Genomic DNA, 19,653 nt, shown 5'->3' on the forward strand with positions numbered 1-19,653 from the left:
CAGTCGTAGGCTCGAAATCCGGAATCAGTCAGTAAACGTTGGTCGTATAGTCTTATCCAATTGCGTGCAGTGAGATTTTCAAATGCACGATTGGTGCCGCCCCTCGAATTGGGCTATTACATTATTCGTGGCCAGACCCTTAATCTTTCTAGATTACCAGGGTCTGGAATCTCCAGGCTACTGAAGATGTACAACTCCACTGAAAATGAGGACCTCAGGGCTGTCCCCCAATGAGATTCACCTTTGATTGAACTTCCAGTGTGTTCAATTCACACTGCTTTTAGACTGTTTTGGTAACCCTTTTAACAGCCATCACTAACGTTTAAGTAAAAACAACTTGTTTTTTTTTTTAGTATGACAGGAGAATTGTGAAGCTAAAAAGCCCTAGAGGGTGCCAGAGTCCCAATGTCAATAGGGTCATGTCAGAGTAGCTTTTTGCAAGTATTGATTTCAGCATAAAAATCATATTTTTTTTCTAGATAAGGCTTCAGTCATTTGTAACTAATGAAACATTGATTTTTGTGTTTGTTAAGCTCCTGTATGAAATAAATGATCTAGTTATGTTGAGGTGAGGTGAGGTGTTAGTTTTGGTATTGTGCACTGTTGTGTAGTATCTGTGCCCTGTTCTGGGGTGGCGGTCAGCCTTGACCCAGCGTGGGGGGACAGGGCCCGGGGCCTGCACGGTCAACTCCTCGGCTCACAGGGGCACAGCTAATTGGCACGGTGGATTATTCTGGTTCTGCTCAAGCCCCCGATCTTCTTTTCCCCCGCGTGCTGAGAACTTGCTGACCTGACGAGGTCCTGGATGTGCAGGTGGAGAGAGCCCTCTTCCTGACAGTCCGAGATAATTAAGGGGCGGAACAGGGTGGAGAAACATCTTCCATCAGAACTTTTTGAGTATACACATGGTTGAATCACTTCAAAAAGTCGATGTTCCATCCTAATGAAATCTACCAGAATCTTTTTGGTTCCCATGTGGGTTAATTGGCAGTGTGGATTAGCCCTCTGGGTGTCAACCCTCAGCTCTGTGTTGATGGTTCAGTTGTCTGTTTACTCTCCAGCTCTGCCCTTTAGTAACCTACTGAGGGGTCCAGGGTCTCTCTTACAGTACAGGTCAGGGTCTCCCGCATATGACCTTCAAGTTTCACTGTTGAAGGGCACAAAAAAACGGACTATCTTATAAAGGATTATTTTAAATCCCAGCAGTGTCCAAGTGAGTATTGTCTCATTTCCCACGTTTCTCAGCTGGAGTGGAAACCATTGTGATCTAGACTAGGAGCAGGAGTAGGAAGTCTGGCTTTTGTACTACCAGAAGAATATGAGCGTGATTAACAGAATGGAAGTAACGTCTGTGTGAAAGGTATCTGGGGGAAATCTATCTGTACAGTTTGGGCCCTGGTGTTTCCGTGTAGTTAGAGAGTGCCGTTCAGTGCTGTCTGTAGGGAAGGCTATCCCTAATTATCTTTCCTGTCTGTTATAATGGAGATGTTCCTTCCTGTTGTTAAATATTGTATAAATATTCTTCTTTCATAATGTGCTTCTTCTCTGAGGTTTTCACATCTTGGTGTCTGTGAAGTGGTTTGTAACAGAGTTCATTGTTATTGTGGGGTTGGACTAAATCGTGTCTAACACCTGTTTGGATGCTACAGTCTTCATTCACATTTACATCTGTGCATCCCATACACACATTCATTTAGCACGCTGTGCTATAAGATTGTTTGCATTATATACTGTATATCGGTAAATGTGTATGTACTGTATATGATGAGCTGATCTGCGTGGCCAAATCTCTCATTCAGACTTCGACTGGGGCCACTTCTGGTCTTGGAGCCGCTTCGCCGACTACCTGCAGTGCGTGCTGGCCTTCACGGCCGTGGCCGCCTACGTCACCTACCTGCTGCTGGACTCGGACGTGTTCGTGGAGAGCCTGGGCTTCCTGGCCGTGTTCACCGAGGCCATGCTAGGCACACCCCAGCTCTACTGCAACTACCAGAACAAGTCTACAGAGGGCATGAGGTGGGTAATGCAAACGATATAGACCCTTTCAACAAGGTAAACAAAAACAATGCTTGAACGTTCTATTTGGGCCCCAATCTACTTCCTCTGCATTAAGATAACATATGGAATGTTAAAAAGGAAGTCTTGTGGGGCCAACTATGATGCTGATAATGGAACTCTCTTGAAAGGGTCTATACTGGACTGGTGCACTGCATGCACACTCTGAAATGCATGCTGTTTGAGAATGGCCTGTAGATTAAGTACCTGAACAGAACACCTTTTTCACAGACGAGGCTGCAGAAATGATTTGAAACCTGTTGATAAAAATAATTGTTAGGCATGTGCACATTTATAGGCAGAGGTTACAGAACAGCCTTTATATGGAAGACTAACATTAAACACACTAATACACACACACACACACACACACACACACACACACACACACACACACCCTTCTGAAGAGGCTGTGCTAGTTTAGTAGAGTAGAATGCTCTTCCTCACTCCTGTCTGTAGGCTCTTTCGGTTCTCCGCTAAACCTCCACGCCCCCTGCCTCTTCTTTTTTAATGAAACACCTGTGCCATCACACACACACACACACACACACACACACACACACACACATTTTCTCTCTCTCTCTCTCTCTCTCTCTCTCTCTCTCTCTCTCTCTCTCTCTCTCTCTCTCTCTCTCTCTCTCTCTCTCTCTCTCTCTGTCAAAGCTCTCCTTGTTCTATCCTTTGATTTAATGAAGACTCACAAGTTCTGCCTTGGGGAAGCCATGTGCCAGCAACCCCACAAATCCCCCCACCACCACAACACACACACACACACTCACACACACACACACATGCACGCTGTAATTATCGATGCTTCCATCTGAAGATCAGAGCAGACGTACCTGTGTTTGAAAAGGTCTCTGGGACTCGCCTCGTGTGCCGACTCCCCCTGGAGTGGCCTTAGAAGATTTGTGTTCCGCGTTTAGCAGTCGAGGGCAGCGAGGGCGCTCGGAGGCAGAGTGCCTCGGGGGAGTCTTCTGGAGTGTGCGGGAACAATCTATCAGCGTTAAAGATCATATTGACGTGTTCATTAGGCCGCATGTGGCCTGTCCTTGTCCTTCCAAATAGCTTGGGCGGTAGCTGATTTGCCTTGTTTTACTCATTGCTTGAGAAAGACTAGAGAGATGGAAATCTGTTTCACTCATTCTGGAACTCTTTTTCACTCATTGAAATAACGCTAATAATTTGAAATGGCTCTCAGCCTTTCACCCACAGTGCATGATTGCCAGTGCAGAGTAATCATCCTGAAGATGCAGTAGTTAGATGCAGTAGTTATAACTACATTATCTGATGAGTAAATGCCCTAATGTTGTGTGAATATAACAAATGTTATGTAGATTGGTATGGTAATGAGGACAATAAATGTTAGCATTGCTGTAGTTGTGGTATAATGGCTCCATGTGTTATGGCTAATGGGGGCAGTTTAATGTGCTAAAGGCCATAGGGGACTTGGCGAGCAACACACACACACACACACAACAGGCGTTCAGCACCGTATCACATCGGTCATTACTACATGATTAAACAGGGTCACTTCAGTGCCACGGAGAGCCATGTTAGGAGGTCCCCAGTGGCTTTCACAATTAACTACATTTCCCATAACCTTCTTGAGATGTAGATAGTGTAGAAAGGGAATATTCACTGAGAAAGAACTTGCTTCTGTTCATTCATTACATCTAATAATTTGTCATTGTTTTTTACTGGCTTCACGTCTGAGGTTTCACTAGAGCTAATTGTCACAGAATTATCTGTGTTTATCTGGAAACTCCGCGTCTGTAAATGTACTACTTTGCTCCCTCAGCTCTCCATTCAAAAATGTCCTAATCTTCTTCTTCATCTTCTTCATCTCTCTATCAACACCTCTTTCTCTCTCCCCCCTCTCCTGTAATGCCTGCTTTGTGTGACATATCTGGTGATTGCCTGTAAATCAATGATATAACCTCACTGCAGGTAAATGTGCAATAATCCTCCTCTAGACAACAATACACCATTACCATTGGATACTTTCCAAGCTCCAAATAGAGTCTTGGTTTGAGAAAGTACAAATGAATGCCCCCAGCGTCTCATCTTGTCTCGAAAGTGCAGTGCAGTGATCATGAAGAATGTTAAGAAAATTGCGGAATTTAAAGTTATAAATCCCCATTTCTGTCTGTGAAATGCCAACAAATTGTTTTGTGTTGTGTTCATTTGAATAAACAGACCGTTCATCCAGTGAGAGATTTTTTTTCCCCCCATTAAATTTCAGTGTGACTGGTGCTTTTGGCTGGCAGCAGACCAGTCCTAATTACAGCACATGAAGCAGCCGTGGTGTACTCTAATATTCAGCAATATGACGGCTGCTCAGCGGCAGCCACGGGTCATTTACTGCCCTCAAGTGGCCCTCAGTGTGTCCCTTCTTTCTCGTCTTTTCCCCTGTTCTTGGCCCGCTCTGCGTTTTTCTCTACCTTTCTCTTTCTCTTGCTCTTGCTCTCTCGTTCTCTGACTCTCTTTGTGTTTCCTTTCTGCTCTCTTTTCCCTCTCTTCTCTCTTCCTCTAACCATCTCTGGTCTCTTTCCTCCCTTTTTCTCTCTTGGCTGAGGAAGTTTGCTTCGGGCGTCGGGTTTGGGACGCGGCGGGAGAACGTGAAGAAAATAAGCTTTTTGTTGTCGTAGTGATGAGTCCTCCCCCGTGTTTGGCTGTCGGGGGCTTCCTACTCAGCCCGTTTCCATGGGGCCGTTGCCACGGCTACGAGGCCCTGTGACGGTTACGTGTAATTGCTCCAAAGCATGGTACCCATCCCTCCCTCCCCCCGCGGGGCGAGATGCTCGACTGGGGCGGGAGCTCGACCCTCAGCATGGATGCTTGTCAGGATGAATCAGGTCTGAACCACCTCTTCATTTTGTGTCCCTGCCTAATAAGAATGGGCACGCGGGGAAAACTAAAGTAGGGGGGAGTAGGCACGGATGGGCTTCAGAAGGGCTGCGGATTTCTTCTGCCTGTGTGTGTGTGTGTGTGTTTGTGTGTGTTTGTGTGTGTGTGTGGGTGTGTGTGGGTGTGTGGATGTATGGATTTGTGTACGTGTGTGGGCTTGTGTACGTGCGAGATGTGTGAGAGTCTGAGGTTTTTGTTTCTGGGTAGTTGGGTTGTGTGTGCATGCAAGTGGAGGAGATCTCTGTCACAGTGAGTTAAGTGTATTTACCTCTCTCCTTCACACACTCATACCCACCCACCTACACGCAGAGGGCTGGAGACACACAAACAGAAACAACACACACACACACACACACACACACAATGCTCAGCATGAGGTTGGCTCCCCAAATCAGTACACGGGTCTATACTGTGTATGTGTGTGTCAATACCTCTCTGTGTAGGTGGGTTTGTGTGCAGGGTGTCATTTCACTTCATTGTGTGTGTGTGTGTGTGTGTGTGTGTGTGTGTGTGTGTGTGTGTGTGTGTGTGCGCTCCCAGCTGCGTGGATGACACTTTAACAGGGACTGCTGTGGTGATGGCAGCCATGAGAGATAAGGAACTCTGCCAGTGCTGGGTGCCAGCATGTGCTTGGTCTGTGCCAGAGGAATGGTGTGTGTCTCTTTCAGCGTGTGTTGGCTTGTGTGTGTGTGTGTGTGTGTTTGTGGTTGTGTAGTTTATGGACCAAATCTTTGTGATTTTACCTGTAAGAACTGAACACTATTCTCAAGGGCCAAGGCCTGTTTTCAGGGAGTGAGAAGGAGTGAGCGTGTGTGTGCGTGTGTGTGTGTGTGTATTGGGAATGTCATGTTGAGTGTTGTGTGTCAGTGTGTATTTGGGTGGGTGGTAAAGTGACTTAAATTATGGATTTAATTATGTTTTTTTTCTTACTCAAGTTTCATAAATTTGGAGTTTAATTATGTCTTTCCCTTATTTACAGAATTGTATTGAAAAATAAAGGTAATACCAAATTGGCTCATTCAAAATAATTATTTGCATTGTTTGCATCTGGCTCTGCATGATCACCTGCCCTAGGAATACCAGATAGGAAAGGAATACCTGCCACAAGGAATACCAGATAGGAAAGGTAGATGCTAATGCCTGTGTTTTTGTCTTGTTACGGCTCTCAGTGTGTCCAGGAGGAGCCGTGTGGAAAGGTCAGGAGATTAGCTTGCCTCGCCCCATCCCTGCCAGACTTTAAGGTTGTGTTTGTAATAATTTACAAGTGTCATACACACACACATACATACATACATACACGCAGACACACACTCTCTTACACACACACACACACACACACACACTCAGACTCTCTCTCTCTTTCTCTCTCACTCCCTTACTCAGTCAGACACGCACACACATGCGTGCACACACACTCACACACACACACTCTCTCTCTTTCTCTTTCTCTCTCACTCCCTTACTCAGTCAGACACGCACACACGTGCGCGCGCACACACACACACACACACACACACACACACACACTCACTCACAAGTTCACTTTTCCCCACTGCTCATCAAAGAGTACACTGCTGCAGATATCATCGCTCGCTGCTGTTTTTCTATCAGGCAAACATCACTGATGCCTCAGAAAGGAGATCTTATCTTACCTATCCACCCCCTAATGATCTACTCATCGTAGGAAGGTGTCTCAGGTAGAGGACTCTTGGGGTGTGTTAGGTCTGTTTCCGTGAGATAGCATCTCATTCTTTTAAGATGAAGAATTTTCCATCTTTGTTGCATCAGTCGAGTGTCACGGAGTTGGGAACGTGGAGTGTTTTATCTCCAGTACATTGCCATCAGATGAAAGGGATAGGGTCTTGTGGACCACCTGTAAATCCCAATCCCTTCGCCACCCCGACTCCTGCCGCGGTCCTTAAAAGGCACTTTGGTCAGACTACATGCGGCCGCCACCAAAAGCTTCAGGCCTTATTTAGGCTGCGGTTGTCCAGCCATCTTTACGGCTGATGCTGCCAAAGCTTACGCCACCGGTCAGCTACGTAATTTATTTCCTATACATCTGTTCAACATCTGCATGCAGGAAGACGTGTGTATGTACGAGTAGTAAAACAATGCTGTTTGTTTCCGTTCAACTAGCTCTCTGACATCCATCTTCTGTTGGTGTGAGGGCCAGACAGTGCTGCCAGTTGAAGCGGCCTCAATTTAACGACAGTGTCCTTAACACGCTAGGAGTCAAACGGGTGTATTTGCTTCGTTGTACTCAGCCGACTGCCTATTGAAAGTCTAGTGAGGCTGGTGTGAAATGTCTACTTACTGACAAATGCTGCCTTTGAGACATAACTGTGTTCTTTTCATCACAGGAGTGATGTACAAGAACTATGAGATCAGTTCTAGAGATCTACTGTAGTGCTTTTTTGCTAGTTACTTTGATGACAGTGTGCTACAATGGCTTCTAAGTCTGTGTCTGTGTCTGTGTCTGCCTATGTATACGAGAGAGAAAAAGGCTGTGTAGTCTAATTTAGAGTCTAAAAATGTTTGTTTGTGTGTGTGTGGAGGGAGTGACAGACAGAGTGACTGTGAGGTGTGAGCGTGTTTGTGGCTGAGAGACTAGTGCGAACTAGATTGGACAGATAAGAGTGCGAGCATGATCCGGCAGCTTCTGGCCGTGACCCTTGAGCTGCCCTGGCAATCATAACAGACCAGAGCAATCGATCAAAGAGCCGCTTATGTCCTCAGCTACTCACCTGCTCATTATTCCATACACGCAGAGAAAAACATTGATTCAGGTCTGGGGGAAGGTGTTTCTTTGTCTGTGTGTGTGTGTGTGTGTGTGTGTTTGTTGGTGTGAGAGAGAGAGCGATAACGGAGCAATGTAAGAATTGGTGAGGTGAGAATTGGCAAAGCTCACTGTTATTTCTTTTTATTCTGTGTGCCTACGTATTTCTCCTTTCCCAATGTCCAAACAGTATGTACAAGCCCGTTTCCAAAACAATTGGGATGCTGTGTAAAATTGTTATTGTTTTTGTTTATCATACATATTCATGTTTATCATATTATATATACATTTTATAAATAATTATGGGGGCATAATTTCAAAAATAGACCTTTCAAATAAACAAAGTTTACTAGTTTAATAGCTCTTTCTGACTGAGGCCGGCCCAAAGTTGCAAGGCTGTTTTTTTCCGCTTACAAGCGCTAGGGGGAAGCGAGACGGCCACCATTCACCCCAGAAAAAAAGTCATGTAACCATTCCATTGACTCCGAAGCTCTTAAGTTAAGGTTAATTAAGCTAAAAAAAACCTGCATAGTTCTCCTTAAATATTGTGCCATTATTTGTCCACACGGGTTCTCTCAAAGTGAATACCTCCATTTGTTTACTTCGGAGAAACTCTGCCTCTCTGGGATGCTTTTTAAACCCAATCATGGTGCCAGTTAACCTAACTTAGTTGTGATATGTTCCTCCTTGTGTTTTCTTTAGCATTACACAACTTTTCCAGCCTTTTGTTGGCCTCGTCTCAACTTTTTAGAGATGTGTTGCTGCCAGGCATCAAATTCAAAATGAGCTTATATTTTCCATGAAATAGTCCATTTTTGATATGTTGTCTATGTCCTTATTGTATCTAACCATGGGTTCGCGAGATATGGATATTATCACATTTTTTTTTATTGACATTTTACTCAGTGTCCCAACTTTGTAGAAACACGAGCTGCGGGGTCTCTGCTGGCCTTACATTTTGTGTTTCTTGTGTGGCGAGCTCCTCCGTCCCCATATAGGGACTGCTCAGCTGCGGACGGAGACATGTGCTGCGGCTCCCCGTCTCCCTGTTGGTCTCGCTTTCTCAGTCTCAGCCTGGGAGGGGGGGGGGGGGGGGGGGGGGCTGGAGGGGGGTGTAGGGGATTGAGCTCATCCAAGCCAAAGTCCTCCCAGTGTTCACTAAGAGAGAGAGGAATAAAATAATATAAAAGAGAAAAAGAGAGTCTGGTGTGTTGTAGGTGCATTGGAAATGCTTTGAGAGTTGTAGGTGCATTGGAAATGCTGAGAGTTGCATTAGAAATGCTTTGAGAGTTGCATTGGAAATGCTTTGAGTGTTGTAGGTGCATTGAAAATGCTTTGAGTGTTGTAGGTGCATTGGAAATGCTTTGAATGTTGTAGGTGCATTGGAAATGCTTTGAGAGTTGTAGGTGCATTGGAAATGCTTTGAGAGTTGCATTGGAAATGCTTTGAGTGTTGTAGGTGCATTGGAAATGCTTTGAGCTTGATGGGGTTAAAGGTGAAGGTAGCATATGAAGTATGCAGCAGGGCAGGTGGCAGGCGTGGCCCACCTCCCTCTGCTTACATGCATTTATGGTCGTAGTGCATGTGTGTGGTGGAGGGAGGGTGCGAGGTTAATGGGTGAAGGTGAGGTGTCTCCCCTCGTGTGTGTGTGTGTGTGTGTGTGTGTGTGTGTGTGTGTGTGTGTGTGAAAGAGAGAGGAGTAGAGAGATAAAGATTGTTGGGGCATTGTTAAACCTTGACCCTTAGTACTGTGAAGCAGGGGTCTGCACCATCAGAATCTGCCCTCACCTTTAAAATACCCCTTTTACTCTCTCTGCCCGCTTAAACCATATACAGCGAGACAAAGAGCAAGCAACTTTTGTACTATGCCATACCATCCACTAGACAACAGGTCAGTCATATAGTGAAGAGATTTATTCTTGTGCTCCATTTCTTGAGCTGTAAATTGCAATGACAAGTACTTCAGATGGCCCACTATCTTTGTTTTTGTCAGGATGAGATGTGTTTAGTGGTCTTCTTGAGGCCAGTAGTGAGAGCTTTTTGATTTAACACGTTTGTCCTTGGTTGCTTGCAATTTGGCTCGGTTGTCATGGTGCAGCGGTCTCCTCAGCAACTATCAGCGTGTCTGGCGAATGCCAGCCTGTCTTGAAGCACCGACCGTGGTGCCATGATGGGCGAGAGCATTTTTGTTGTTGTTGTCTATGCTGTGTAATTGTCACCATAGAAACAGCCGTGTCCAGCAAGCCCTCCTTACGCTCTGGAGTGTACAGCCTCTCTGTTAACCAATTTTCCGTCAGCAATGTAGACTCATCCATTCCCTCATCAAATTAATACTTCATTTAAATCCACTTTAATAAAGCCGGTTATAAATTAACCCATGATTGTGGCAGTGGTGGTGGATGTGATTTTTTGCAATTCTGCGCCCTCTTCCCAGACTTCCTTTGGGATTCCCACTGTTCTCGGCCCCATGGTTAATTTAACATCCTGCTGGTACACAACAGACCCTCACTTTCTCCTCCACCTCCAGGATGACCTCAATGTAATATTTATTCTAGTGCCACAGGCTGGACTGCATACTATAGTGTATTGTTACCTGAGCTCAGTTGTTGACATAGAAAAATTATAAACGGTCCCATGGATATCAATAGGCAAATGGCAGATGTGAATAATTTAGCTGTCATTTAAACAACGTTATAGAGGGTAAATACACCTGTCCACTGTACAGTCACATCTCTGCATAATTTGACAGCCTTCCATTTCATATTCTGACATCATTGGTAGAACCCTGTAGTATTATTTTTTTTAATTTCAAGTCACAGGCAAATGCTGCTGCACATTGTACAACATTGGTCACACATTTTACACTGAGCTTCCGTCATTTTCACCAGGATTACTTTTTAAATCAATAGTTCTAGTTAGTAATCATGACCATACCTGAAGGCTGGTCTGAGATAGGGAAAAAAAGAAATGTATAAAAGAACTGATAGAGGAAGAAACTAGAAAAGAAAGTGTGTTTGTCATTCAGACAAAAAAAAATCTAGGAAGGTGCCAGCTTGGGGCACACCTTGATGTCGTCTGAAACATTTGATTCTTGAGACTTGCTGACTCTGCAGAGAGTCCCTAATCACAATCATAAGGGGCAAATCGCACATTTGCTTCAAGGCAGCAGCAGAAGGAGTGTATGAAGCTAACTCTGTCCCTGACGTGAAAGCAGCCTCCAGGCCTGCCTCTGGACCCTATCATGACATTCTAAAGTGCATCGTCACTCGTCAAAAGTCTATTCAAATTTAGTAGGATGTCCAATTCACATTGGGAGGGGTTTCGTTATCAAACGTGGAGCGCATGGCGCAACAAGGTGTTCCTAGGTTTTTCAATCAGTCATATGGGTGTGTTTGGGGCGTAACATCATTTTAAACCAATGAGAATGACATCTGTCATTGCCTTTAACGGCGCAACGCGCGATATGTCAAATAAATGCATCGGTATTTTGGCATTCAACGGCGCATTTGAAGGAGGCTGCTTGCGAGACCATATGGAATAGTCATTCTTAAACCATGCTTTACTAAAACCTAGCATAGCCTTCACGCATTTGCACTCGTCTATTATTTGAACTCATTGGCAAAGTGAAACTAACTTCACCAAGGAGTCAGTCAACGACAAGACAGTTATATGCAGTTACTTTCACTATTGACTGACAATGGGTTACCACCGAAAACATAGGCTGGAAAAAGCAACACTTACCCTAATATTGCTCAAATGAATGAATAAAACAACATTTATCCTGCAGAGGAGTTGCTTATATCTCGTGACAGTGCGTCTTCAGCTGTGCTCCATACGTGTCTCTCGCCTCTCCCCTAATCACTTTTAACCGTCATTACCAATTTGCAAATGATGGTGAATAAACTACTCATTATGAGATGTACAGTATTTTGTAATAGCTTTATTCTAATTATGTTTCCCATTGTAATCGTGCAATTTGTAATGCTTTGCATGGACGTGCGCTGTTGTGCGTTCATGAATGATAGAAGGATGGTGCGTGCACCTGCCAATATGACTGTTGACATGCGCTCTTAAAATAGCATATGAACAACTCGCCAGTGACTTCTGACCAGGTTTAGGTGGTGTATGATAGCAATTTTTAGACAACGCGCCAGGCCCCTCCCAAGGTTGTTAATTGCCACACCCCTGGGCGCAATGCTTAAAAAATGAATGTGCAAAATACCGAATTAAACTTTCCGCGGGTGAATAACGAGTTTTACGCCATGCGCTGGTGCCCAAAATACAGCCCTCTGTGTGCAGAGAGCCACCCAACCCAATCAGAACAGAGATAAGGCTGCTGTCAGCACTATCACCAGCCAAACCCAGAATCTGTTCTCTCCATCTCTTTTCTGGACTCTCTCCATTTCACTGTCTTTTTTCCTTCCTTTCAGTTTGTCTCTATTTATCTCTCTCTTTCTCATTGTTGTGATTATGTGTGGAAATCTTACTTACTCACATTCTCTCTCTCTCTCTCTCTCTTGCTCTCTCTCTATCTCTTTCATTCACTCACTCACTCTCACACACACCCACTCTCTCTCTCTCTCTCACTCACACACACACACACACACACACACATATATATATATATATACACACACACACACACACACACACACACACACTTTTCCAATGTGGTCTCTTTTGCTAACTGCATCAGATAACTTTTAAAGCAATCCAAAGCTGTTCGCACTGTGTACCCCCCCACCCCGTTACCTCTCTGCTCTCTGTGATGACTGTTCTGTCACCCAGCTCCCACCTGCCAAAAAGGCCCTGGAGACACAATGGCTAACTGATTAGCCAGATAGAGCCATGCTCATCCACTTGGCAAACACTCCAGCAGAGCTGTCTGGGGCTGGAGTTCGAGCTGTCAGTCCGGGTTTTTATAGTCCGGGACGGGTGCTGAATAGACTCCAGTCTCCAACTGGATTTCTCCGATCCAGTCCCCCTACTCTCTGGCTGTCTCTCCCTGCCTCCCCTTCTCTTTACCCTTCTACCTCTCTCTCTCTCTCTACCTCCCCATCTCTCTCTCTCTCTCTCCTTCCCATTCTCCCTCTCATCTTACCTTCCCATCTCTTTCTCCCTCTCTCTCTCTCTGCTGTCAGGGCTCTTGACATTGCGCTCCTCATTAGCGCCTTTCACAGGCCCTTTTTTTTTGAGTGCCACCCAGACTGGCACATCCTGTGCCAGACAAAGCGCAGGTACTCCCCTGCCCTCCGCGCCAACATCAAGAGCCTCTCCACTCTTCTCACCGTCTCTGGGGGGGGGGGGGGGGTCTTTCTCTGTAGGAGGAGATAAGCTGCCATTTTGTCCCCCACGTGTCTCATTAGAGTCCATATTTAACTCTGCAGTGGACATGTTAGTCGCATCAAGCCCTGAGATTGTGCTGGTCACCCCATAGGAAAGTTGCTGTTTCATGACAGGGGATGACCATTGTAAAAGTAAGATGCAATATGGTAATAAATACCTGAGAAGTGAAAATGTATTATACATTTTTATATAGGTTGTTTTTATAGGTTCTTGACATATCTCCACATATAACAGTTTTAGACAGTGTTCAGGCTGCAGTTAAAGTTGAAGACTTTGATAACCGTTAAATCAGCTGTTTTACTATCTCTACACTGGTAAGCCAGAACTGATTTTAAATTTCTTCTTTTAATTTGCAAAGCCTTAAATGGACTTGCAGCCTTTTATTTAACTGAGCTTATTATCCCTAATACACCGGCACGCCCTCTTTGCTCTCTCAAAGCTGGTCTCTTGGTCATTCCGTCTGTCAAAAGAAAATCAGCCAGTCAAACAGCCGGCCTTTGCACCCTGTCTTTGGGGAATGGCCTTCCATTAAGGCCTTCCATCCATTTCCAAATGTTTTATGGAAATTATTATTTGACTTTGTACATGTTTGCTTTTTGCATTTGTACATACTGCATACACATGTAAATGGTTCTAAAACGCTATATCCTCCATTTAAATGAATTTTAATTCCATTTTAATGAAAAATAAATATATTTTTTTACATTTTGTTTTGCAAGTAATTTTAGTAAAACTGTAATTGGATATTGTTGTTTGATTTATCTTTACTCAATCAAAACAACACAATTGCAATTTTATTTCCTTGAAATGACATGACTTTTTTTTAATGTTTTTAAAAATGGAGATCAAGTGTTTTGGAACCAAACTCTTCATGTAAGCCTTTGTTTTGCCAAGCAAGTTGGAACTGCATCAGCCGTGCATATGTGTTTGTGCAGTGGTTACCAACAAGGACTCCTGTTGGCCTGAAAGACTTGGGTCTACTGTGTCCAACAGAAAGGGGCTGTCCACTCAAGAAAACTGGAGTTCCCTCTCTTGACCAATATTATAGATGGAGCCATGCATGTCCCCCTAATGTGTTTGTGTGTGTGTGTGTGTGTGTGTGTGTGTGTCTGTGTGCAGCATTAAGATGGTGCTGATGTGGACAAGTGGGGACACGTTTAAGACGGGCTACTTCCTGCTGACCGAGGCCCCGGTGCAGTTCTGGATCTGCGGCATGCTGCAGGTGTGTGTGGACGTGGCCATCCTCTTCCAGGTCTACTACTACAGCCGCTACCCACAGAAGCCCGTGTCCCACACCGTGCACACCACCAGCGCCAAGGCGCTCTAAAACAACACTCACACACACCCACACACACACACACATACACACACCGCCAGCGTCAAGGCACTCTAAAACAGCACGCATCTCATGCACGCACGCACACACACACACACCACCAGCGCCAAGGCGCTCTAAAACAGCATACATCTCATGCACACAGGCGCACACACACACACGGCAGCAACTTCGTTACACACCCCATAGTGTGCACAGCAGGCATGAGCGCACACACACACACACACACACACACACACACACACACACACACACACACAGACTCACTCACTCACTCATATACTGAGACAAAGGTCAGGAAGACTGCCACACAAAGATGACCTCCTGAACTCTTGTTACTGTTCTTTTTTTATATTTTCTTTTTGTTAGTGAAAGAACGCAATCGTATTTATGGAGCTCTGGAAATGTTTGCGTGTTGTGAGACAGTTGGCCACTAAACCTGTTTGCATTAGTGTACTGTGCAATGTATGCATACTCTTTTTTTTTTTTCTCTATCTATCTGAATTTATATATTCTTGTGCATGCATACAATCTGTGTCTGTACAAATGCACTGCACACCTGGACTTAAGAGTGTTGCATTCTGGGAAGTCCTCTGAGGACACACAGCCCACAACTGATGATTGTTGCATGGACACTGTTGCCTTACAGACATTTCTTTACAAAAAAGGGCTGTTTTTCTCCTTCTCTGAGGCTGAAATGTAATGTCCCCCACTAGCTCATCCTGGCGTTGATGAATGTATGGAGATGGCTGTGATGTCGCTTTTAGGCTAGCATTGTTTTATATCCGCCGAGGACAAGACGGTCCAGTGTTTCCATGGTCAGCTGCCGCACATGCCCTCTCACCCAAAGGCCGACAACGAAGCAGGAGATGGCAGGAGTCGGCCTTATCAGAGGGAACTGAACTGACCTCTTATTTGTGCGTACGGGTATCAGGACTGTCCCTTATTTAGTCCACATGTGTAAAAGAAGAACAAGTCAGACATCTGTTGCTGAGGTTCTGTATGAGTGTGTGTGTTGTAGATGTACATGTTTATGTATGTCCATGTTCGTGCACATAGTGTGTTTTGGTCTGAGTTGGAAATCTTGGGCACAAAGGAAGGGTGTGTCTCGGTGAGCTGCACCTGCGTACATATCAGGTGGAGTTTCGTCTGGACGGCCAATGCTGCATGACCCCCGACCCCCCACCCCCCACCCCCCACCCCACCCCTCCAGCACACAACCCCTGAGCTGCTTTGGGATTGCTATGGTGATATAAGTTGAAGCTGCTGCTAAGTCTCTCACTCTCACTCACAGTCACACTAACTCTGGTGGGCCCTTTGAGGAGAGGAAAGGGACCCGCAAGCCTTCGCTAGAGTTGTTATCAAGGAGTCAGTTATGTTCTTTTGGAATGATGTACAAAGGATTGACATAAGTTAGATGTGTCTGTCTCTCTCTCTCTCTCTCTCTCTCTCTCTCTCTCTCTGTCTCTCTCTGTCTCTCTGTCTCTGTGTGTGTGTGTGTTGGGGGCTTTCTGCTGGAAGCTGGACACTTTCAGGACTCATGTAGGTCAAGTTGTGACAGCACCCTTGTTATCCTGCTGTTGGATCACTGATTTTTCCCCCCATGTGTTTTTGCCTCAGCCATGTTTCTGTTCCATGTCCATTTTATATTCCCTTCTCTGGCCATATTTGTAGTTTTGTAAGATTTTCTTTTGTTCAATGTAAAATGGTTGTCAGGGGTCGCCAGTATGAGTGCTGTTGCCTCTTATCCACGTTCAGACTCGAGACACTTGAACCGTTCAGGGCATAAGGCCCAAGATGACCCAAAGTAATAGTGGAAGAATGCCCAGCAGTTCATTCTAATGCATCTGTTATGAAGGTTATGTATCCAAGTTATAGAAGTGCAGTTGAGGGTTGCTTGGTTACGTATGTTGAACGAATACTGGTGTGTGTGTATATATCTTTTTTATATATTCTTTGTTTTAAATTTTTTATCCTTTTTTATCCTTTTGAACTTCCTTTGTTATTGTTGTTATTATTTTTCATGTATCTGTCAAGTTAATACTGAGATTGTTATTACTGAGTTGTACTTATTCCTGTTTTGACTGTGTGCTTTCTTTGTGTTTCGTGGCTATTTTGACACATTTCCCTTTGCCATAGTTTTATAACCAATGTTGAGTTCAAAAACACAGATTTTAATGGGAGTGAACACTGTACCTTCTTGACGAATGATGTTCTCACTCAAGAGTTTTAAATATGGTATGCTGATCAGATGTGTAGTAGTGTCATACTGAAGGTCCCTCAAATGAACTCACAGGAAAACTTGACTGAGCAGTGAGCCAAAAACAAGTCCCTTGAAGGGACTTTGTTGATCGGCCTATCGGGTTGATCATCTGTTCATCTGACCACCGTCAGTCAGAATGAAGGGGCGGTGCCAGGTTGAGCTGTGTAAAGGTTAACCAGAAACATAAGGAGAAGTTTAGGTTGAATGGTCAGTAAACAACCCAGTTTCCTTTTCATCTGTAGAAGCGGAGATCTCTCTTTGCTTTTATAGGGTCAGTATTTGCTTAGCTGTAGTAGAGGTATAGGAAGTGGGTGTCGGTTAAGTCACTTGCTCAGTGACCTGTTATTTGAGCTTATTTCTTGCCATAATATGCTGGCGTTGCCTTGGTAATGTCAGGGGAGGAGAGAGATCAATCAGGCGAATTAGCTGCCAAATGTCTTGGTGGGTGCACTCAATGGTCTGCTGCATATCGCTCCTTTACATGATCACTATGGGGTAACCCTCAAACACACATACTGGACATTCCTGTTCTTCTACTTTTTGACATTATGCCAGAAAAAAAAAGTTTGTCAATAAATGATACACATTATGTAACTGCTAAATGGCTTGTATGGTGAGTGATCAGTCAATATGGACCCTGATTTGCAGTGGGGGCACTGTGGCATTGCAGTTTTTATTCATCTCATGTACTCAATGACATACAAGCGGCCTTAACGTTTACATGCTGGTATGGATCTCAGAAATGTATAAACAAAATCAATGGGGTTTGCTTTATATTGCTTTAAATGTACATGTTCAAAGAGAAATATATTGATGGTATGCCATGATTTATTCACACACCTGAACATCAAACATGGGTTACCAAAGTCTGTGTCTGTTTTAATTTGGGTTTTTTTAAGGGTTTTTGTTTTGTTGTTCAAATCTTTCCAAACATACATTCCTTTTGCCTGAGAATGGTTTGTGAATATCTGCCATATGGGACTTTTATGCCTATTTATGAAATGCGATATGGAATCCCCTCATTAAAAAAAAGAATGGTTCTGTATAAGGTTGTGTGTGCGAGTTTCCTTCTTCAGTCTTCAAACAGAAAAAGGGCTTTGATGGTTTCGGAGAGACATGCTAGAACAACAGGTGCTTGGAGAGGATGATGCTAATTAGGTAATGTTTGGGATTGTTTCCTGCACAGCAGAAATCACATGCAAATCAGTGTTTTTCTTTCAATAAAATGACATGCAATCTTGCACCTGAAGCTTGATGGGGACATTATGGTGTAGGCAGAAATGTACTCACAGTGAATGTTTTTTGTTTTCTGTAGTGTTCTAAAAAAAAAGTTTGCTTTGAAGATAGTGCGTAAGATGCTCACTGATAAATTGAAAAATTGCATTTACTTACAATAATGTGTACTACATCAAAAACTATTTTCCTCAAACTACAAAACGACATACTCGGTAGCTGGCTATAAACAGAACAATTTAGGTGTTCTTAGGTTCTTGTTCAAGGGGTAGTCCACTATTCTGATCCATTACAGTTTGTGTCATATTACTTTACCTTTACTACAGTATACAGTTATGTAGCTGCCCATTATATGTGTGCTCAAAACAAACACTGGTGGTCTAACACCATCGTGGTTTTGTAAATTGGATACATGAATAGAAACATGCCATTGCCCATAAGTGGTGCTATAACAGCAGGCCTGACTTCTTTACTTGCAGTTAATGTAATCATAAAGTTCAGGACAATTGCTCAAATTTCATCATTCATACAACAGCCAGTGTTGCAAGCATTTATGAACTGGTTGTCTTGTGGTATTTAGAAGTCGGTGAAATTACTCTTGTCTTCTAGTTTGGCTCGCAATGAATGTGCAACAAGGCCGTTGGGTTTTCAGGTTGTTTCAGATGAGGCAATATTATGAATCCCTTTTCAGAACATAGATCAAAATGAAGCTTTGGTACATTTGTTTAATGTTTGTTCCCTGACATTTCTCTTCGCTTACAATTACTTCTTATACATTTCCTTTTAATTAACAGAATTAGCATTTCTATGGCATTGTTGGCCTAATCAGTAATGTGCAGTAGTCTTATGACCATTATTATAAATGTAAATTATCTTAAATGGTTGGTGAAAATGTTTTGAAATGAAGTAAATTAGCTAGATATACTAGAATGACAAAAATCTAAAATTCTCAGAGGCTATAAAGTGATGCACAAGCTTACGTCATGCTGTTCTGTCAGGTCTCATATAGGCTAACTAATGCCTTCATTGGATGGGTTTGGCAAACTGTGAATGGACTCCATTATGAGTAAGACCATCTCAGTGTCTCTGAGCTTTTGTCATACTCCTGATTGCCTGCAAAAAAAAAGCACTGCTCCAGAAAGCAAGAGACAAATTGACAAAAAATGGTGGCGGGGTCATTTCGATCAGATTGCACTCAGCCTCTCCATGTATTGCTCAATCAAGACATCACAATATAATGAAAAACAGAGGAAACTAGCAAGTCCTGGCATCTATTATAATGCGGAGAGTACAGCAGGGGATTCAAATGCACCCTCATCTCTGATGCTTACATCACAGTGAGGTGAGAGCAGGAACGGTCCTCTAGCTTGATATTCTATGAAGGCTGAGTATGTCTGAACTTTTGAAGTGGTGCTGAGGTTCATTATTCGGTCAACTACTGAACTTTCCTTCTAAAATGTTCATCATGGCTATTTAAATGACTGACTAAGTGGCTTTTTTAAAAGGTTATTGCCACTGTCGCAGAGAGTGAAATATGATTCACGGTTGGAATATCTTCAGTGTCCTCTGAGGAACACAATTATAAAAGCATGTTTGATTTGCATTACATGTCAAGATAATTATGGGTGTGAATCAAGAAAACTTCATGAGTGCATCATGAGTAATGTGTATGACGCACAGAGAGGCAGTCGATGTGTACGTGTGTGTGTGTGTGTGTGTGTGTGTGTGTGT

At 43.8% G+C, this 19,653-nt stretch overlaps 1 protein-coding gene across 2 annotated transcripts in view; it reads left to right on the forward strand.

Annotated features, from left to right (window-relative positions):
• The window catches only part of LOC121695471 (solute carrier family 66 member 2), a 28,686-nt gene extending 10,949 nt beyond the window's left edge, over positions 1-17,737 (forward strand). For both annotated transcript variants that reach the window (XM_042076356.1, XM_042076357.1), the window contains 2 exons: positions 1,800-2,016; positions 14,210-17,737. In XM_042076356.1, coding sequence (XP_041932290.1) covers positions 1,800-2,016; positions 14,210-14,417 — 425 coding nt within the window. In that variant the 3' untranslated portion in view covers positions 14,418-17,737. The remainder of the gene's footprint in view (positions 1-1,799; positions 2,017-14,209) is intronic.
• The last annotated feature ends 1,916 nt before the right edge of the window (positions 17,738-19,653 follow it).

This window comes from Alosa sapidissima, chromosome 21 (assembly GCF_018492685.1).
Source record: "Alosa sapidissima isolate fAloSap1 chromosome 21, fAloSap1.pri, whole genome shotgun sequence".
Taxonomy (NCBI): domain Eukaryota; kingdom Metazoa; phylum Chordata; class Actinopteri; order Clupeiformes; family Clupeidae; genus Alosa; species Alosa sapidissima.